Source organism: Thunnus maccoyii, chromosome 12, assembly GCF_910596095.1.
Source record: "Thunnus maccoyii chromosome 12, fThuMac1.1, whole genome shotgun sequence".
Classification (NCBI taxonomy): Eukaryota; Metazoa; Chordata; class Actinopteri; order Scombriformes; family Scombridae; genus Thunnus; species Thunnus maccoyii.
Window position 1 is genome coordinate 30,325,375 of NC_056544.1, and position 23,213 is coordinate 30,348,587.

Sequence of the window (23,213 nt, forward strand, 5' to 3'; positions counted from 1 at the left end):
AATATCTTAATATCTTGTCATAGAAGAGTGACAAGAAGTTGCAAACTTATCACCAAACAACGTCTATTTACAGTCTTAAATAGGCATAACAACAATAAATGAAGTGCACATTGTGGCTGTGTGATGGATTTAACTGAGACAGGAACTGAACTGTGTTGTGGCCAAGTAGTTACTGTACCTCATGGTGACTTCTGAAATTAAAAATCAAAGAGAAAGACCGCCACCCTGTGGTCATTCAGAGGAAACACAAAGGGATCCAGACAATGCCATCTATGGTCACCATGGCAACATGATGCTTTTCCTCTAATTCTGCTGTCAAAACAGCAGTGACATCTAGTGGATAAAACAACATAATACTGATCTAGAAAGAAAGAATGAAGCACTGTAAAAGCCCTTTGAAATGACTTAAGACACTTTATTTTTAAATACATTGGTGGTAGCTCAGTTTTCTTCTCTGATATTATATACTACTATAAAAATTCTAAAACAATCAGTAAGAATGCAAAGTTCTTGTAAAGTTATGCATTGTATAGCCTATTTTTTTTCTTTTAAATATGACATAATTATTTATTTTTGCATATCTGTCTTAAAGAACAGCTTCATAATTTTTTAATTGTGTCTTAAAACATCAGTCAGGTGTCCATATGAACAGTGAAAGAGGTTTTCCTCGCTGTAATTATTCCACCTGTTCATACTGGATATTAAAAGATCCTTCAAATGTGCTTTCAATGTAAGTGATGGAGGTCAAAATCCACAGTGTGTCCACACAGTCATTTAAAAGTTGATGTGAAGCTTATATGAGGCTTCAGCAGTCTGAGTTAGTCATATCAAGTGGATATCTGACACATTTACAGTCTTCAAATTTTTGTTTCCTTGGACAGTGTTTCCCTGTTGAGCTGCAGTGGAAATATAGTGACAAAAAGAGGGACTTTGGCACTAAAAAGACTGTGTAACCAGGTGGTAAAATAATAATATTTATGGAAATAACATCCATGCTGAAGAACTTCTCCATTGTTGCTATCTAGCTGGGGATGCTTACGTTGGACAGCAGGGTGTGTGAGTTTATCGTTTAGTGCAGCGGTATGCCTGCTGAGTGGACAGGGAACGCTGGGAAAAATACAGGAAGTACAACATAACGCACTACTTTCTGCTGAGAATAGCCACTGGTTCCAACAGTGAGATTATTTCTCAAGTATCTTATCTTGTTTTGAGGTTGTTATGCATGATTCTGTAAAATAGTGATTTAATGATGTTGGATGCACTTATATAAAAGCCACATGTTGTGCGATTGTTTTGGTAGGATTGCAGATGTTGGTGGATTGAAAGCCACACGTGCGGAGCACAGCTTGCTATCCGTGAATTTGGTATGAAACAGTTTATTTCTGTTTTACTGTTTTGTATTTGTTCATTAAATGTATAAAGCACAATGAACGTTGAAGACTGCTAAATTTGATGCATTAGCGCTGATATGTTACATGGCAGTGCGGTGAATGTCTTTGTGCTCTTCTGTTTATAGAGGTGCTACTGGCGTATTTATGCTGTATTTGTGACGTATTTGAGCCACTTTTTTGTGCCACTTTTGTCACAATTTCAGTGATGTGTTTTCTGCACTGGAAAAAGTACTGAGTTTTGTTTTTGTTTATTTATTTATTTATTTTTGCTAAATGTTTCTTTTGTAAAATTTCACAACCTGGCCTTTGGTGGAAGCCAAGATTTTTCTATAAGTTGCTCTCCACAACTGGATAACAAAACAAGGAGAATAAAAACCTTCATATTAGCTTCAGATAAACTTATATATATTATAATTATTAATATTTTTGCACAGAAGGAAGTCTGTGGATTTTGTGGATTTTGTCCTCCATCACTCACACTGAAAGTGCATTATGAAAAGATCCTCTAATGGTCAGTATTAAAAGGAGGAATGATTACAGCAAAAAAAAACATATTTCACTGTTCAAAACATGGAGTCAAAGGGGATTTAATGTGACCTTTTGTACACTGAAAAGACCCTTATATGTCAAAGTGAAAATAGATCTCTACAAAGTGATCTAAATGTATTTCAAATATAAAATACATCATCAGCCTTACTAGTAAAATATAAATCTGAAAAGTAATTAGTACGTATAGCTGCGAAATAAACATAGTGGAGTAGAAAGTAAAATATCTCCCTCTGAAATGTAGTGGAGTGGATGTATAAAAAAGCATAAAATGGAAATACTCATGTAAAATACCTCACAATTGCACTTTATTACATTCCTCCCCAGCTGTAAAGTGCACCTTTGCTAAAAACTCTGGTTATTAGGACTCATATAAAACTGCTGACAGCGAATCAACACTTCCTTTCCTGCAGCAGACGGGCCGTGTGGGTTTCTGCTCAGCAGCCTCCAAACTGTTCGCTGTGGTTTTTCATTTTATTAACACAATGACGGTTACAACCATCGACTCTGGTTAAAGTATCGTTCCAGGAACTTCAGTATGAATTCAGCGCTCGCTGTCTCAATTTTAATCTGTGTTATTAATGTGTGAGAGAAGCAGCTGAAATCCTAAACTCAGAGCTGAGAAACTGACATCATTAAATAAAGGGAGACATTCAAACTCCTGCAGTCTGCTAAGGTCCCACAGTCTGTACTGAGTTCACAAATACATTACTCAATTAACTTTTAACAAATAGATGAAAATAAAATAGTTGAATAGTAATAGTCCTAATAGATAATACTAATAATACTTTTTGTAATAATTTTGATACTAAGAACCTAACTTAAATCATATTTTTTATATTTTTATTGAATACCAAACACAAACAAGCATATGTGATATGTATTTACAAAACAAAAAGAAACATCAGATGTATGTAAAAAAAAAAACCTCTCCTGTTCATTTTTAATGAAGAGAGCAAAGAAATGTTTCTCATTTGGCAAAAATACAAGTGCACATATACACATATACATATGTTGGTGTGAACAAAGTTCATTTTCTCACATATTCCACCTTAATTACAATAAATGACTCATTAAATAACAAAACCCAAATTAATAATACTATTAATGTTGTACGTAATTACTTGTGCTAATTTAATAATTAATATATATTATTTAATAATATAGATTTTATAATTAATATTTGTTTTACTTTCTTGTTGCTGTTTGTTTGATTATCAGTTTCTCTTATGAAGTTGTTTTTGTTCATAAAACAAACACATGTTTAAATTGTGGTGTTTCTAAAATCTTTCATCTTCTTCTAAATTGAGGTTTTTGCCTGCAGAGTGTTTAAATTCACACTGTAAGAACATTTTTAACATTCACTTCCTCTCTGCAACGTTTAAAAAAATACATCCTACATTTGTTATCATCAATCAGAGCAGCAGAACACAAACCACACTGAGACAAACAAGTCATCTTTTCTACACTGAATCACTTTTCTATTTATTTCTGTTGTATAAATCTAAATGAACTTAGTTTTCTTATAATCATATTATATGGAAATGTACCAATCAATTTTGTCTTGATAAAACTGCAAGAGCTAATCAGTATTTTGGTGATTTAGAAAGAAATCAAAAAACACACCCATCATTTTGACATCAGTCAGACTTCAGTGCAGACTAATGAAGCCGCTGTGTGATCGTTTTTATAGCAGCTCTTCAAAGCAGCTCTCTGCTGTTTCTTCATGTGTGTAAACAACAGTTTCATCAGCGTAGAGTCGTACATCCACACTGAAACTATATTACAAGATGATACTGAACCTGTTGGCACACCACACCTACTTGCTTGTATTTAATAACTTTATGTTTATGTTTGCTTCTCTTTACTTTGTTGTTTCTGTTTAGCTGTAAGCTTTTCTTTGTATCTTCCTGTATATTTGTTTTTAGCACTATGTGAAAGTTTACTGAGATCTACTCACAACAAGAGTCAAATTACTTGTAGGTATCAACAAACTTGGCCAATATAGTGGATTCTGTGTCTGATGATTTACATTATTTGAAGCCAAACTGAGATCAATGAAAACATGGACGATTATAAAAGACAGAAACTGTGATGTTTCAGTTTATTGAGAATGTTACTCTGAATGACTTTGACAAACCTGCCACCCTCTGTATAATGTATTAAAAAGAAAATACACAAGAAAGAAAAAATACTGTAAGCACTTAAATATCTACCAGGTAGCTAATGATTCAACTTCATTTTACACTATTATACAAGTCACGATTAAAAGTGGAATTATACTAGAGCATCAAGATATTAATATTCTACAGAATGTATACTTAGTAACTGCAAAGATACTGTATATGTTTATATATGTATTTATGTTTTTAGGACAACTGTGTCTTAACTGTTTTCAATGAGAAAATGTAAAACCAAGCACAACACATCATTACTGACATTTCTGAACACTGATCAAAGTGATAAATGAGATGAATTGATGAGATGTGATGGTGAGAAAAGGCGAGCAGAAAACAGTCAGTCAGCATGTGTGCAGTTGGTGGACGGTCCCTTGTTTCTGAGGATCATCAGCAGAGAGAGTCCACAGCAGTACACCAGACTCTTCACTATCAGCACTGTGTACAGCACACAGAGCATCTTCACCTGGTACTGAGACGGGACAGGTGGAGGAAGAGCAGAAACCTCTGAAACAGGAAAAAAATAAATGTCAGTGCTCTGCTCCTCTGCTCTCTCTGACAGCGTCTCTAGATGAAGCTGAATCACTGCTCAACACAGTCACCAAGCCTTCATTACCTTGTTCTGTTTGGGCCTCCACTGTTATCCCCTCATGCTTGACATAGCAGTGGTATTTATATGTGCTGTTCTCTTGCCGATGGAGCAGCAGGATGGAGGCAATGCGTCCCGGCTCTCTGAGCTCCAGCTGCTCTCCCTCAGCAGGGGGCAGATCCTCCAGCGGGCCGTTCTTCTGTCTTTTCCAGGAGAACTGGACCACAGGAGGAGACATGGCTGAGGCCAGACACAGCAGGGAGCTCTTCCCCTCCAGGTGGGCTGCTGGGTACACGCTCACCACGGGCTTCACTACCTGCTCATCTGAAGTTTGACAGCAGCAACAAGCAGCACAGACACACATTCACACAGTCAACAGCAGCTTACAGCACTGCACTGCATTCAGTCTGATCCTGGAAACTACATGATCACTAAACTACTCATCAATACACCACAAACATCATCTACTGGACACTGTATCAATAATCATATCAAACTAAAGCATCATGGAAGCTCATCATATGTCATATATAAAGATTAAAACATCTTTTACCACTTTATCAATATTTACCACAACATTAGTTACTAATATAATAGAGTTTATAAAGTATAAAATATATCATGACATAACAGCCTCATATAAAATACATTTGCTGATGATTATAGTGTTTTATATCAAATATATTTACCACCATATACTTTAATTAGTAAGAATCAATCAATTATTATAACTTAAGAGCTTTGTCTTTTACATAAAAGCCTATTACCACAATATGTTTGGATATTTCAAATATAATATAATATACTATAATATAATATATAATATAATATAATATAATATAATATAATATAATATAATATAATATGATGACATTTGTCTCAGTAGAATTTAAATTATAGTTTTGTTACTCAGTTAAAATATATTATATTTATTTTACATTTGTAAATGATTATAGTGTTTTATATGAAGTTCATTTACCAGCATATACTTTACTCTAATCAGACACACAATACATCAATACTTTTAACAACTTTTTAAAGAGTTTTAGCTTTTATATAAAACACAATTACCACAACATGTTCAGATATGTAAATAAAATATAATATAATAATATAAATATAATTAAATTACAACATGTAAATTATCTGATTCATTATATTTTCTACCAAACACTTTTTAAAATATTTTTAACATTATATATTTGACATCATGTTGATTTCATATAACAATTTGATTTATATTAGATGTGAATTAAGATATACAATTATACATTTTATCTATAAATTATATTTAGCTTAATCACACATTTAAAATGAGTTTGCCTTCATGCATTAATTTATCTTCCACTAAAAGACATATTTATCATCATAAACACACAATTATCATGAGATACATTTTACCATTTACAAATATATACTGTATATTTAACACACAATATATTTATCACTATTTGCTTCTAAAATTACATTTAGGAACATTTATTAAATAATGTTTCACATCATATATCATCTTGTTTTTAATAAACAGGAGCTGCTGCTGAATCAGTGAGATTATTAAATACTGTTTATTTGTAACATTACTGATATCAGACTTTTTGGCTGTAAACAAACTTTGATGTGATGCATAAATAAAGAAGAACTTGTGATGTGCAATGAGATTTGAAGCTCTTTTCAGGAGTTATTGATTTGTTTTATGGAAGAATGGCTGCATCAAGAATTCTCTACTAAATATGAAAAAACTAACATGTAAAGCCTGAAGCAGCAGAAACTAAAACTAAAAACACATTTTCAACTTGTTCAATAAAATAACTGAAGGAAAATGAAAGTTTAGTCTTACCTACATACAGTTTAGTTCCAGAGCCAAAGATGTCGTAGTCCTTGTTTGCTGCCACAGTGAATGAGACTGTGACAAAAACCTGTCTGCTGTTGAATGTGTCAGCTGAGGTGAACGAATCCAAATTATGAACCAGTATCATATTTCATCTCCATGATGTGTTTCTCTAATGTTCATATCAACATGACTGTCTCTTCTTTTATTTGATTTTAGCCACATTAGCAGTGTGACTATATGGATGCTAATGTCAGTTGGTTGGTCGGTCCACCACTTAAGTGCAGATCCATTGGATCTGATTGTGGATCAAAGGACGGATGGATTGTTCATTAAATGTTGTGCAGACATTCACGGTCCCCAGAGGATTCAATTATTTAATTGACTTGATTGATTCTAACTTTTAATCTAGCGCCACCAGCAGGTTGACATGTTTGGTCCAGACTGAAATATCTTTTCATCTATTGGATGGATTGTCATGTAATTTAGTAGAAATATTCATGTTCCCCTCAGGATGAATTATAATAACTTTGATCCTCTGACTTTTCCTCTAGTGCCACCATCAGGTCAACATTTAAACTCAACTAAGAACTCATTTAAAATCAAACTGACATTTGTAGCAATGCAAATTACTTAAAGCTGCTTTAATCGATATTTTTATAATAACCATGATGTGTCAGTGTGTAATGTGTTGGTCGTGGCTCGTACTGATGAACCTACAGAGAATTATCAGTGACTCTGCAGCTCCTCTCGGCTTTACGGAGCTTTATAGTGAGTTTCAGCTCATTGTTTATCTGTCCGGCTGCAACTTTACTGTTTTGGTTCACTCTCAGCGCTCTTATAGCGTCATTTTGGGCCGCAGCAGGCAGCTGTTTTCAGAGAAAAAGCTGTAAAAAGCCACTGTACACTACCTGCTCAGCACCAAACAGCAAACAGACACAGTTAGCTGTAGACTAGCTGGTTAACATAGTGGAGCATTTAGCAGCTAAAGAGCCAGATATTTCCCTCAGGACTTGGTAGAGAGTAAAAACAGAGCTAAAAGAGAGTGAATATTGGACTTACATTCACCAGGTGGACAGAAACACGACTCCAAATGAATTATAATGTTGCTCCGTAACTGCTGGATGTGGAAATAAGCAACTGTTTGCTAACAAGTTCAACATATCAACTTAAAAGCTGATGATATGTCAGTGTTGGTCACTACTTGTTTCTGATGAAAACTAGTGGACAAAACATCAGTAAATGCAGGTGTAAAATCCTTCCCTACAACTTAACATTACAACAGTATGTTGTGTGGTTCACTCCAGATGTTTAGATAAGAATGATGGACTAAAATAAAATATGATTGTTGTTGATTACAGTTCAAAAGTTGTAAAGTTCACATTTGAGGAGATTTGTTGAGTATTATGAACTAAACCAAGTTAGGATGACATTAGTACCTGTGCTGCCATGCAGGTACATTTTCATAGGAGCCGTAGTTTTTGTTTGCTTGTCAATCAATTGATGTTTAACATTTTGAATCACATAAAGGATTAAATTTCTAATAGTAAATGCTGTAGTGGAGCCATTTGTCTTAGAATATGGACAGTAAACATCAGAACCTGTGGTTAAGGTTTAGTTAGGTTTAGGTAAAGATCATGGTTTGGGTTAAAATGACTTCCTTTTTAAGATGTGGGGAGCTGCATCGTCATGGTTACAATAATAAACACGTGGTTAAAGTTAGGAAATGATGGTGGTCGTGTTAAAAGAAACAAACAGTGTCTGCTGTCGTTTCTCTTGTGAAGACAGTCTCAGCTGCTCACAGAGCAAAATCCATTTACATTTACCACATTTCTGTTGAGGGGAAATTGTCATAAATCCAAGAATTGTGTTGAATCATTTAATAAAGTGAAATTATCTGTTGAAATCTGCTCAAAGATGTGACATGAAGAATGCTGCCTGAAGAGTTTTATTGTGAAAGAACCACAGGAAGTGTTTTCATTAAAAGCAGATTATTATTGTGAAGGAGGAATGAACTTTATTCCAGCAGCAGGTCAAAGAAGACCATTTTTATCTTCATCTCAAACTTTCAACTCTGTCAAACATCTTTTTCTATTTATTATTTTCTCAATTTTTGTTATTAAATCAAAAATTAATAAAGTTTCACTTTTGATCTCTCCATTATCTTTTATCTGTGTTATATCGTTGTTTATTTGTTTGTTTGTCTTCATCTTGTTGTATCATTGTGCTTCTGTGTTGCTCCTTTGTTCTCACTGTGTGGAACAACAGGAAACCTGCTGAAATAGCTGATAAATAATATCAATGAAATATAATGTTTAAATCAAAATCCTGACACCAACAGACAAACATTTAGTCCTCAGCTCAGTTTGTTTGTGACTCTGGCTGAGATGGAGGTGAAATATGTGATCCTGGGCTGTGGTTTACTGCTCTCTTCCTGTCACAAACACTGTTTGACATCTGTTCATCTGGAGGTTTTTGTACAGGCTGCAGGGATCATCTCTCACTGTGGGTATCAACTGTCACACAGCCACAGTAGTAGGTGGCTGAATGTGAGAGTTTAACTGTCTGGATCTCCAACTCACTGCCGTTCTGTTTATTTACAGCTGAGAAATCATCTGTCTGAGAATGATTGTACCTTCTATCTATGTTACCATTCGTCATGTCAATATCAAGAATAAATGTGAATGTTTCTGTGTCTTTCTTCTGTAACCAGAATACAAATGGGCGTCCACTGTCACACTGGTCAGTTCCTCCACAGCTGAAGGAGACTTTTTCACCAGCTCTCCTGGTCAATGTTAAATCATCCTGAATCAGCTCTGCTGCCATGGCAACCAGCGCTGTAGAGAAACAGACACACAGATGAAGGTGAGTGTGGCAGTGTTTGTTAAAGGTTGAGTTTGTTGGCTCCTGATTGGCTGGAAACACTCACCTGAACACAGACAGCACAGAGCAGCAGCTGGGAGGAAAAGCATTTTGTGCAGTGGTGTTTCCTCTGGTGAACCTGGGGAGAAGTGGCGCTCTGATGCAGCTGAGGCCAAACAAGGACGAGCTGTGAGATCAGACGAGGGCCACGTGGTTTCTAACAGCTCCTCAAACCTCCCATCAGCCCCTGCAGCGGACAGATAAGGCTGATGCTGCTGTCTCACAGTAGACTTTTTCATAGTAGTAACCTTAAAATCCCCCTCAACTTAAAAATATGTTATTCTTCTTGTGCCTTCAGTTGGATGTTTGAGTTTGTTCTGAAAGTTTCTCTGTATCACCTTAAATCTCAGTTTAACACTTTTACCTACGAGCAGGATTTATGTCATCACAACTAGTTTGAAGTCAATCATGGTCCAATATGCAACTTACACAAGTGTGATTTTAAACCTTGAAGCCTCCAGTACATAAAGACTGAAAATGACTTCATAGTGAAGGAGGAGACATCTGATGTTCAGCAGGAAAACTTTAGAAATGAGCAATATACAGATTCAGAAATTCTGGATTTGGAGGCATGACAACGAACCCAAACATTCAGCCAGAGTCATAAAGAACTATCTTCAGCAACAAGAAGAACAAGGAGTCCTGTAACAGATGGTTTGGCCCCAACAGAGTCAATTATTAAGACTCACAGGCAATTTAGAGTTAGTTTATTTTTAGTGAACTTTGGACTGTGTGGGGAAAAGGAACATTGCAGGGAGATTATGCAAACTCCACACAGAAAAACATCGATCGGCCAGCAGGTCTGATGCCAGAAGCTTCTTTCTGTGAGGTGACAGTGCTAACCACTGCACAAAACCATAACATCTGCATTTTGATTCCAGCTATCATGCCCCTCTCTCTGCCCTGTTTCCTGTCTCTCTGCACTTTCAACTGTCAAAAAAAGGGAAAAAACAAAACAAAAAAGAAGGTGTAAAAAGAATAAAAAGGTCTATTATTTATTTATTTATTGTCACTTTTTGTACAAAGTGAAACTTTTTGGAGCAGATTTTTATATATATATTTTTAGTTTTTTTTAATTTACAGTTTGAATCTTGTGTACATTTTGTTTTTGTTGCAATCTGAATCTTTGAACTGAAGTTCATTTTAACTTTGTTTGACACAAAACAGCTTTTGTAAATTTATAATAGTAATAGTATTTTAAATGTATTATTTAATTAACTATTTTGGAGTTGCTTTTATCAAAATCAAAATAAGAACCAGGTTTAATGCCAAGCAGGTTTGTACATACAAGGAATTTACCTCAGTGTTGTGGTGCCTAACAGTCAAAAATATACAAAGAATTAAGTAATCCTGAATAACATAAAAAAGAAAGAAATTTACAGTAAAAAATATGTCAAATATATTCTAAGTAAGAAGAGCTGCTACAGGTTTAAATTTTACATTGAAGAGAATGAAATGAAATGTACAAAATATTGACCAGAGTGTGAAAATGTTCAGTGTAAACAGTATATGCAGTATGTAATTAATAATACTAAAACTAATACCACTAATAATAATAATAATAATGATGATCCAATAACAATAATTGTTTTTATATTTTGGATTAGTTGAACTAATTTGATCTAACTTGGCACGTTACATTAACACAAAGAGCAGCGTATTTGCTTAATTAGATCTCTCTGAAAAGTTATTCTCAAATCTACTTTTAATGGAATAATACACGAAACCAAACCAGACAACAGCCAGACTGTTCCTTTAAGAATCTTCATGATCAGCTGGGATACATTTAATGTTATTTTAAGAAATGTTTGTTCTGCTGCTTCTCTATCATCTAAACAGTTCCCATATTTACTCTGAACTGACTCTAACTTTAACTAACTCTGAACAGTTTGATCTTTCCCAATGAAAGGCCCCTAAAGTCCTGATAATATCCTAATATCTTGTCATAGAAGAGTGACAAGAAGTTGCAAACTTATCACCAAACAACGTCTATTTACAGTCTTAAATAGGCATAACAACAATAAAAGAAGCGTACATTATGGCTGTGTGATGGATTTAACTGAGACAGGAACTGAACTGTGTTGTGTCCAAGTAGTTACTGTACCTCATGGTGAGTTCTGAAATTAAAAATCAAAGAGAAAGACCGCCACCCTGTGGTCATTCAGAGGAAACACAAAGGGATCCAGACCATGCGATCCATGGTCACCATGGCAACATGATGCTTTTCCTCTAATTCTGTTGTCAAAACAGCAGTGACATCTAGTGGATAAAACAACATAATACTGATCTAGAAAGAAAGAATGAAGCACTGTAAAAGCCCTTTGAAATGATTTAAGACACTTTATTTTTAATTAAATTGGTGGTAGCTCAGTTTTTTGTCTCGGATATTATATACTAGTATAAAAATTCTAAAACAATCAGTAAGAATGCAAAGTTCTTGTAAACTTATGCAATGTTTAGCCTATTTTTTTTCTTTTTAATACTACATAATTATTTATTTTTGCATATCTGACTTAAAGAACAGGTTCATAATTTTTTAATTGTGTCTTAAAACATCAGTCAGGTGTCCATATGAGCAGTGAAAGAGGTTTTCCTCGCTGTAATTATTCCACCTGTTCAGACTGGATATTAAAAGATCCTTCAAATGTGCTTTCAATGTAATTGATGGAGGCCAAAATCCACAGTGTGTCCACACAGTCATTTAAAAGTTGATGTGAAGCTTATATTCAGCTTCAGCAGTCTGAGTCAGTCATATCAAGTGGATATCTGACACATTTACAGTCTTCAAATTTTTGTTTCCTTGGACAGTGTTTCCCTGTTGAGCTGCGGTGGAAGTATAGTGACAAAAAGAGGGACTTTGGCACTAAAAAGCCAGTGTAACCAGGTGGTAAAATAATAATATTCACGGAAATAACATCCATGCTGAAGAACTTCTCCATTGTTGCTCTCTAGCTGGGGATGCTTACGTTGGACAGCAGGATGTGTGAGTTTATTGTTTAGTGCAGCGGTATGCCTGCTGAGTGGACAGGGAACGCTGGGAAAAATACAGGAAGTATAACATAACGTGCTACTTTCTGCTGAGAATAGCCACTGGTTCCAACAGTGAGATTATTCATCAAGTATCTTATCTTGTTTTGAGATTATTATGCATGATTCTGTAAAATAGTGATTTAATGATGTTGGATGCACTTATATAAAAGCCACATGTTGTGCGATTGTTTTGGTAGGATTGCAGATGTTGGTGGATTGAAAGCCACACGTGCGGAGCACAGCTTGCTATCCGTGAATTTGGTATAAAACAGTTTATTTCTGTTTTACTGTTTTGTATTTGTTCATCAAATGTATAAAGCAAAATGAACGTTGCTTTTTTGTGAACTGAAAAGGCTGCTAAATTTGATGCATTAGCGCTGATATGTTACATGGCAGTGCGGTGAATGTTTTTGTGCTCTTCTGTTTATAGAGGTGCCACTGCCGTATTTATGCTGTATTTGTGACGTATTTGAGCCACTTTTTTGTGCTGCTTTTGTCACAATTTCAGTGATGTGTTTTCTATACTGGAAAAAGTAATGAGTTTTGTTTTTGTTTATTTATTTATTTATTTATTTTTGCTAAATGTTTCTTTTGTAAAATTTCACAACCTGGCCTTTGGTGGAAGCCAAGATTTTTCTATAAGTTGCTCTCCATAATTGAATAACAAAACAAGGAGAATAAAAACCCCACAAATTTGCATTTAAAGTTGTGTGTTGACTTAATCCCCGGCTTCAACTGTAACATTGAAAGATATCTACTTCATTTGTCTCATTTGGACGCTGAAGTAGCTTCAGATGAACTTTTAAATATATTTTTGCAGACAAGGAAGACTGTGGATTTTGTCCCCCATCGCTCACACTGAAAGTGCATTATGAAAAGATCTTCTAATGGTCAGTATGAACAGGAGGAATGATTACAGCAAGAAAAACATATTTCACTGTTCAAAACATGGAGTCAAAGGGGATTTAATGTGACCTTTTGTACACTGAAAAGACCCTTATATGTCAAAGTGAAAATAGATCTCTACAAAGTGATCTAAATGTATTTCAAATATAAAATACATCATCAGCCTTACTAGTAAAATATAAATCTGAAAAGTAATTAGTACCTATAACTGTGAAATAAACATAGTGGAGTAGAAAGTAAAATATCTCCCTCTGAAATGTAGTGAAGTGGACGCATAAAAAAGCATAAAATGAAAATACTCATGTAAAGTACCTCACAATTGCACTTTATTACATTCCTCCCCAACTGTAAAGTGTACCTTTGCTAAAAACTCGGGTTATTAGGACTCATATAAAACTGTTGACAGCGAATCAACACTTCCTTTCCTGCAGCAGACGGGCCGTGTGGGTTTCTGCTCAGCAGCCTCCACACTGTTCGCTGTGGTTTTTCATTTTATTAATACAATGACGGTTACAACCATCGACTCTGGTTAAAGTATCGTTCCAGGAACTTCAGTATGAATTCAGCGCTCGCTGTCTCAGTTTTAATCTGTGTTATTAATGTGTGAGAGAAGCAGCTGAAATCTTAAACTCAGAGCTGAGAAACTGACATCATTAAATAAAGGGAGACGTTCAAACTCCTGCAGTCTGCTCAGGTCCCACAGTCTGTACTGAGTTCACAAATACATTACTCAATAAGTTTAAACAAATAGATAAAAATAAAATAGCTGAATACTAATAGTACTAATAGATAATGCTAATAATACTTTTTGTAATAATTTTGATACTAAGAACCCAACTTAAATCATATTTTTTATATTTTTATTGAATACCAAACACAAACAAGCATATGTGATATGTATTTAAAAAACAAAAAGAAACATCAGATGTATGTAAAAAAAAAAAACCCTCTCCTGTTCATTTTTAATGAAGAGAGCAAAGAAATGTTTCTCATTTAGCAAAAATACAAGTGCACATATACACATATACGTATGTTGGTGTGAACAAAGTTCATTTTCTCACATTTTCCACCTTAATTACAATAAATTACTCATTAAATAACAAAACCCAAATTAATAATACTATTAATGTTGTATGTAATTACTTGTACTAATTACTAATAATTAATATAGATTATTTCATAATATAGATTTTATACTTAATATTAGTTTTACTTTCTTGTTGCTGTTTGTTTGATTATGAGTTTCTCTTATGAAATTGTCTTTGTTCATAAAACAAACGAATTGTGGTGTTTCTGAAATCTTTCATCTTCTTCTAAATTGAGGTTTTTGCCTGCAGAGTGTTTAAATTCACACTGTAAGAACATTTTTAACATTCACTTCCTCTCTGCAACGTTTAAAAAAATACATCCTACATTTGTTATCATCAATCGGAGCAGCAGAACACAAACCACACTGAGACAAACAAGTCATCTTTTCTACACTGAATCACTTTTCTATTTATTTCTGTTGTATAAATCTAAATAAACTTAGTTTTCTTATAATCATATTATAGGGAAATGTACCGATCAATTTTGTCTTGATAAAACTGCAAGAGCTGATCAGTATTTTGGTGATTTAGAAAGAAATCAAAAAACACACCCATCATTTTGACAACATTCAGGCTTCAGTGCAGACTAATCAAGCCGCTGTGTGATCATTTTTATAGCAGCTCTTCAAAGAAGCTCTCTGCTGTTTCTTCATGTGTGTAAACAACAGTTTCATCAGCGTAGAGTCGTACATCCACACTAAAACTATATTACAAGATGATATCGAAGCTGTTGGCACACCACACCTACTTGCTTGCATTTAATAACTTTATGTTTATGTTTGCTTCGCTTTACTTTGTTGTTTCTGTTTAGCTGTAAGCTTTTCTTTGTATCTTCCTGTACATTTGTTTTTAGCACTATGTGAAAGTTTACTGAGATCTACTGACGACAAGAGTCAAATTACTTGTAGGTATCAACAAACTTGGCCAATATAGTGGATTCTGTGTCCGATGATTTACATTATTTGAAGCCAAACTGAGATCAATGAAAACATGGACGATTATAAAAGACAGAAACTGTGATGTTTCAGTTTTTTCAGAATGTTGCTCTGAATGACTTTGATAAACCTGCCACCCTCTGCATAATGTATTAAAAAGAAAATACACAAGAAAGAAAAAATACTGTAAGCACTTAAATATCTACCAGGTAGCTAATGATTCAACTTCATTTTACACTATTATACAAGTCACGATTAAAAGTGGAATTAAACTAGAGCATCAAGATATTAATATTCTACAGAATTTATACTTAGTAACTGCAAATATACTGTATATGTTTATATATGTATTTATGTTTTCAGGACAACTGTGTCTAAACTATTTTCAATGAGAAAATGTAAAACCAACCACAACACATCATTACTGACATTTCTGAACACTGATCAAAGTGATAAATGAGATGAATTGATGAGATGTGATGGTGAGAAAAGACGAGCAGAAAACAGCCAGTCAGCATTGTGGACGGTCAGTTGGTGGACGGTCCCTTGTTTCTAAGGATCATCAGCAGAGAGAGTCCACAGCAGTACACCAGACTCTTCACTATCAGCACTGTGTACAGCACACAGAGCAGCTTCACCTGGTACTGAGACGGGACAGGTGGAGGAAGAGCAGAAACCTCTGAAACAGGAAAAAAACAAATGTCAGTGCTCTGCTCCTCTGCTCTCTCTGACAGCGTCTCCAGATGAAGCTGAATCACTGCTGAACACAGTCACCAAGCCTTCATTACCTTGTTCTTTTTGGGCCTCCACTGTTATCCCCTCATGCTTGACGTAGCAGTGGTATTTATAAGTGCTGTTCTCTTGGAGATGGAGCAGCAGGATGGAGGCGGTGCGTCCCGGCTGTCTGAGCTCCAGCTGCTCTCCCTCAGCAGGGGGCAGATCCTCCAGCGGGCCGTTCTTCTTCTGTCTTTTCCAGGAGAACTGGACCACAGGAGGAGACATGGCTGAGGCCAGACACAGCAGGGAGCTCTTCCCCTCCAGGTGGGCTGCTGGGTACACGCTCACCACGGGCTTCACTACCTGCTCATCTGAAGTTTGACAGCAGCAACAAGCAGCACAGACACACATTCACACAGTCAACAGCAGCTTACAGCACTGCACTGCATTCAGTCTGATCCTGGAAACTACATGATCACTAAACTACTCATCAATACACCACAAACATCATCTACTGGACACTGTATCAATAATCATATCAAACTAAAGCATCATGGAAGCTCATCATATGTCATATATAAAGATTAAAACATCATTTAACACTTTATCAATATTTACCACAACATTAGTTACTAATATAATAGTAGTATAATTCTTAAAATATAAAATATATCATGACATAACAGCCTCATATAAAATACATTTGTTGATGATTATAGTGTTTTATATCAAATACATTTACCAACATATACTTTAATTAGTAAGAATCAATCAATAATTTTAACTTAAGAGCTTTGTCTTTTACATAAAAGCCAATTACCACAATATGTTTGGATATTTCAAATATAATATAATATAATATAATATAATATAATATAATATAATATAATATAATATAATATAATATAATATAATATAATATAATATGATAACATTTGTCTCAGTAAAATTTAAATTATAGTTTTGTTACGCGGTTAAAATGTATTATATTGATTTTACATTTTTAAATGATTCATATATTATATGAAGTATATTTACCAGCATATACTTTACTCTAATCAGACACACAATACATCAATACTTTTAACAACTTTTTCAAGAGTTTTAGCTTTTTATATAAAACACAATTACCACAACATGTTCAGATATGTAAATAAAATATAATATAATAATATATATTCTTAATTAAATTACAACATGTAAATTATCTGATTCATTATATTTTCTACCAAACACTTTCTAAAATATTTTTGACATTACATATTTGACATCATGTTGATTTCATAAACCAATTTGATTTATATTAGATGTGAATTAAGATATAGAATTATACATTTTATCTATAAATTATATTTAGCTTCATCACACATTTAAAATGAGTTTGCCTTCATGCATTAATTTATCTTCCATTAAAAGACATATTTATCATCATAAACAAACAATTATCATGAGATACATTTTACCATTTACAAATATATACTGTATATTTAACACACAATATATTTATCACTATTTGCTTCTAAAATTACATTTAGGAACATTTATTAAATGATGTTTCACATCATATATCATCTTGTTTTTAATAAACAGGAGCTGCTGCTGAATCAGTGAGATTATTAAATACTGTTTATTTGTAACATTACTGATATCAGACTTTTTGGCTGTAAACAAACTTTGATGTGATGCATAAATAAAGAAGAACTTGTGGTGTGCAGTGAGATTTGAAGCTCTTTTCAGGAGTTATTGATTTGTTTTATGGAAGAATGGCTGCATCAAGAATTCTCTACTAAATATGAAAAAACTAACATGTAAAGCCTGAAGCAGCAGAAACTAAAACTAAAAACATATTTTCAACTTGTTCAATAAAACAACTGAAGGAAAATGAAAGTTTAGTCTTACCTACATACAGTTTAGTTCCAGAGCCAAAGATCCAGTAGCGTTTTCCTCCCACAGTGAATGAGACTGTGACAAAAACCTGTCTGCTGTTGAATGTGTCAGCTATGGTGAACAAATCCAAATTATGAACCAGTATCATATTTCATCTCCATGATGTGTTTCTCTAATGTTCATATCAACATGACTGTCTCTTCTTTTATTTGATTTTAGCCACATTAGCAGTGTGACTATATGGATGCTAATGTCAGTCGGTTGGTCGCTCCACCACTTAAGTGCAGATCGATTGGATCTGATTGTGGATCAAAGGACGGATGGATTGTTCATTAAATGTTGTGCAGACGTTCACGGTCCCCAGAGGATTCAATTATTTATTTGACTTGATTGATTCTAACTTTTAATCTAGCGCCACCAGCAGGTTGACATGTTTGGTCCAGACTGAAATATCTTTTCATCTATTGGATGGATTGTCATGTAATTTAGTAGAAATATTCATGTTCCCCTCAGGATGAATTATAATAACTTTGACCCTCTGACTTTTCCTCTAGCGCCACCATCAGGTCAACATTTAAAGTCAACTAAGAACTCATTTAAAATCAAACTGACATTTGTAGTGATGCAAATTACTTAAAGCTGCTTTAAACGATATTTTTATAATAACCATGATGTGTCAGTGTGTAATGTGTTGGTCGTGGCTCGTAGTGATGAACCTACAGAGAATTATCAGTGACTCTGCAGCTCCTCTCGGCTTTACGGAGCTTTATAGTGAGTTTCAGCTCATTGTTTATCTGTCCGGCTGCAACTTTACTGTTTTGGTTCACTCTCAGCGCTCTCATAGCGTCGTTTTGGACCGCAGCAGGCAGCTGTTTTCAGAGAAAAAGCTGTAAAAAGCTACTGTACACTACCTGCTCAGCACCAAACGCAAACAGACACAGTCAGCTGTAGACTAGCTGCTGAACATAGTGGAGCATTTAGCAGCTAAAGAGCCAGATATTTCCCTCAGGACTTGGTAGAGAGTAAAAACAGAGCTAAAAGAGAGTGAATATTGGACTTACATTCACCAGGTGGACAGAAACACGACTCCTTAAGATGAGGGGAGATGTGTTGTCATGGTTACAATAATAAACACGTGGTTAAAGTCAGGAAATGATGGTGGTCGTGTTAAAAGAAACAAACAGTGTCTGCTGTCGTTTCTCTTGTGAAGACAGTCTCAGCTGCTCACAGAGCAAAATCCATTTACATTTACCACATTTCTGTTGAGGGGAAATTGTCATAAATCCAAGAATTGTGTTGAATCTTTTACTAAAGTGAAATTATCTGTTGAAATCTGCTCAAAGATGTGATGTGAGAAATCCTGCCTGATGCTTTTATTGTGAAAGAGACACAGGAAGTATTTTCATTAACAGATTATTATTGTGAAGGAGGAATGAACTTTATTCCAGCAGCAGGTCAAAGAAGACCATTTTTATCTTCATCTCAAACTTTCAACTCTGTCAAACATCTTTTTCTATTTATTATTTTGTCAATTTTTGTTATTAAATCAAATCTTCATAAAGTTTCACATTTGATCTCTCCATTATTTGTCTCTTTTTTCTGTGTTATATTGTTGTTTGTTTGTTTGTCTTCATATTGTTGTATCATTGTGCTTCTGTGTTGCTCCTTTGTTCTCATTGTGTGGAACAACAGGAAACCTGCTGAAATAGCTGATAAATAATATCAATGAAATATAATGTTTAAATCAAAATCCTGACACCAACAGACAAACATTTAGTACTCAGCTCAGTTTGTTAGTGACTCTGGCTGAGATGGAGGTGAAATATGTGAACCTGGGCTGTGGTTTACTGCTCTCTTCCTGTCACAAACACTGTTTGACATCTGTTCATCTGGAGGTTTTTGTTCAGGCTGCAGGGATCATTTCTCACTGTGGGTATAAACTTTCCTACAGGCGCAGTAGTAGGTGGCTGAATGTGAGAGTTTAACTGTCTGGATCAACAACTCCCAGCCGTTCCCTTTATTTACAAATGAGAAATCATCTTTCTGAGGATGATTGGACCGTCTATCTTCGATACCATTCGTCATGTCAATATCAAGAATATATGTGAATGTTTCTGTGTCTTTCTTCTGGTACCAGTATAGAAATGGGCGTCCACTGTCACACTGGTCAGTTCCTCCACAGCTGAAGGAGACTGTTTCACCAGCTCTTCTGGTCAATGTTAAATCATCCTGAATCAGCTCTGCTGCCATGGCAACCAGCGCTGTAGAGAAACAGACACACAGATGAAGGTGAGTGTGACAGTGTTTGTTAAAGGTTGAGTTTGTTGGCTCCTGATTGGCTGGAAACACTAACCTGAACACAGACAGCACAGAGCAGCAGCTGGGAGGAAAAGCATTTTGTGCAGTGGTGTTTCCTCTGGTGAACCTGGGGAGAAGTGGCGCTCTGATGCAGCTGAGGCCAAACAAGGACGAGCTGTGAGATCAGACGAGGGCCACGTGGTTTCTAACAGCTCCTCAAACCTCCCATCAGCCCCTGCGGCGGACAGATAAGGCTGCTGTCTGACAGTAGACCTTTTCATAGTAGACATTTTGATTTGTCTTTTAAAAGCAGATTGTTACTAATAACCTTAAAATCCCCCTCAACTTAAAAATATGTTTTTCTTATTTTTCCTTCAGTTGGATGTTTGAGTTTGTTCTGAAAGTTTCTCTGTATCACCTTAAATCTCAGTTTAACACTTTTACCTACGAGCAGGATTTATGACATCACACCTAGATTGGAGTCAATCATGGTCCAATATGCAACTTACACAAGTGTGATGTTGAAACTTGAAGCCTCCAGTTTACAAACACTGAAAATGATTTTATAGTGAAGGAGGAGACATTAGAAATGGAGAAAACTTTAGAAATGAACAATATACAGATTCAGAAATTCTGAATTAGGAGGCATGACAACGAGCCCAAACATTCAGCCAGAGTCATAAAGAACTATCTTCAGCAACAAGAAGAACCAGGAATCCTGTAACAGATGGTTTGGCCCCAACAGAGTCAACTATTAAGACTCACAGGCAATTTAGAGTTAGTTTATTTTTAGTGAACTTTGGACTTTGTGGGGAAACGGAACATTGGATGGAGATTTTGAAAACTCCACACAGAAGAACCTTGATCGGCCAGCAGGTCTGACGCCAGAAGCTTCTTTCTGTGAGGTGACAGTGCTAACCACTGCACAAAACCATAACATCTGCATTTTGATTCCAGCTATCATGCCCCTCTCTCTGCCCTGTTTCCTGTCTCCCTGCACTTTCAACTGTCAGATAAAGGAAAGAAATGCCCAAAAAAGAAGGTGTAAAAAGAATAAAAAGGTCTATTATTTATTTATTTATTGTCCCTTTTTGTTCAAAGTGAAACTTTTTGGTGCATTTTTTTATATATATTTTTAGTTTTTTTTATTTACAGTTTGAATCTTGTGTACATTTTGTTTTTGTTGCGATCTGAATCTTTGAACTGAAGTTCATTTCAACTTTGTTTGAAACAAAACAGCTTTTGTAAATTTATAATAGTAATAGTATTTTAAATGTATTGTTTAATTAACTATTTTGGAGTTGCTTTTATCAAAATCAAAATAAGAACCAGGTTTAATGCCAAGCAGGTTTGTACATACAAGGAATTTACCTCAGTGTTGTGGTGCCTAACAGTCAAAAATATACACAGAATTAAGTAATCCTGAATAACATAAAAAAGAAAGAAATTTACAGTATAAAATATGTCAAATATATTCTAAGTAAGAAGAGCTGCTACAGGTTTAAATTTTACATTGAAGAGAATGAAATGAAATGTACAAAATATTGACCAGAATGTGAAAATGTTCAGTGTAAACAGTATATGCAGTATGTAATTAATAATACTAAAACTGATACTACTGCTAATAATAATAATACAAGTTGTCTTTATATTTTGAATTAGTTGAACTAATTTGATCTAACATGGCATGTTACATTAACACAAAGAGCAGCGTATTTGCTTAATTAGATCTTTCTGAAAAGTTATTCTCAAATCTACTTTTAATGGAATAATACATGAAACCAAACCAGACAACAGCCAGACTGTTCCTTTAAGAAGCTTCATAATCAGTTGGGATACATTTAATATTATTTTAAGAAATGTTTGTTCTGCTGCCAAGCTTTTCTATCATCTAAACAGTTCCCATATTTACTTTGAACTGACTCTAACTCAAACTAACTCTGAACAGTTTGATCTTTCCCAATGAAAGGCCCTTAAAGTCCTGATAATATCTTAATATCTTGTCATAGAAGAGTGACAAGAAGTTGCAAACTTATCACCAAACAACAACATCTATTTACAGTCTTAAATAGGCATAACAACAATAAAAGAAGCGTACATTATGGCTGTGTGATGGATTTAACTGGGACAGGAACTAAACTGTGTTGTGTCCAAGTAGTTACTGTACCTCATGGTGACTTCTGAAATTAAAAATCAAAGAGAAAGACCGCCACCATGTGGTCATTCAGAGGAAACACAAAAGGGATCCAGACCATGCTATCCATGGTCACCATGGCAACATGATGCTTTTCCTCTAATTCTGTTGTCAAAACAGCAGTGACATCTAGTGGATAAAACAACATAATACTGATCTAGAAAGAAAGAATGAAGCACTGTAAAAGCCCTTTGAAATGATTTAAGACACTTTATTCTTAATTAAATTGGTGGTAGCTCAGGTTTTTTTTATCTGATATTACATACTAGTATAAAAATTCTAAAACAATCAGTAAGAATGCAAAGTTCTTGTGAAGTTATGCCTTGTATAGCCTATTTTTTTTCTTTTTAATACTACATAATTATTTATTTTTGCATATCTGACTTAAAGAACAGGTTCATAATTTTTTAATTGTGTCTTAAAACATCAGTCAGGTGTCCATGTGAACAGTAAAAGAGGTTTTCCTCGCTGTAATCATTCCTCCTGTTCATACTGGATATTGAAAGATCCTTCAAATGTGTTTTCAATGTAAGTGATGGAGGCCAAAATCCACAGTGTGTCCAAACAGTCATTTAAAAGTTGATGTGAAGCTTATATGAGGCTTCATCAGTCTGAGTTAGTCATATCAAGTGGATATCTCACACATTTACAGTCTTTTTAACATCAAATTCCCTCTTTGTGTTTCCTCGGACAGTGTTTCCCTGT

The 23,213-nt window shown here is 34.7% G+C and overlaps 2 protein-coding genes across 2 annotated transcripts; both read right to left on the bottom strand.

Moving 5' to 3' along the window:
- Positions 1-4,370: 4,370 nt before the first annotated feature.
- Positions 4,371-11,671, bottom strand: LOC121908082. The gene is made up of 6 exons (XM_042427778.1): positions 11,558-11,671; positions 9,461-9,640; positions 9,049-9,368; positions 6,541-6,580; positions 4,731-5,027; positions 4,371-4,621 (listed from the first exon to the last, which is right to left on the bottom strand). The coding sequence occupies exons 2-6, from the start codon at positions 9,501-9,503 to the stop codon at positions 4,455-4,457; spliced, it is 867 nt and encodes a 288-aa protein (XP_042283712.1). The 5' UTR covers positions 9,504-9,640; positions 11,558-11,671; the 3' UTR covers positions 4,371-4,454.
- A 4,268-nt stretch (positions 11,672-15,939) lies between these two features.
- On the bottom strand, positions 15,940-22,522 carry LOC121908083 (immunoglobulin lambda-1 light chain-like). Its single transcript, XM_042427779.1, has 6 exons — positions 22,482-22,522; positions 20,370-20,587; positions 19,954-20,277; positions 18,029-18,067; positions 16,201-16,500; positions 15,940-16,091 (listed from the first exon to the last, which is right to left on the bottom strand). The coding sequence occupies exons 1-6, from the start codon at positions 22,484-22,486 to the stop codon at positions 15,940-15,942; spliced, it is 1,038 nt and encodes a 345-aa protein (XP_042283713.1). The 5' UTR covers positions 22,487-22,522.
- Positions 22,523-23,213: the final 691 nt, after the last annotated feature.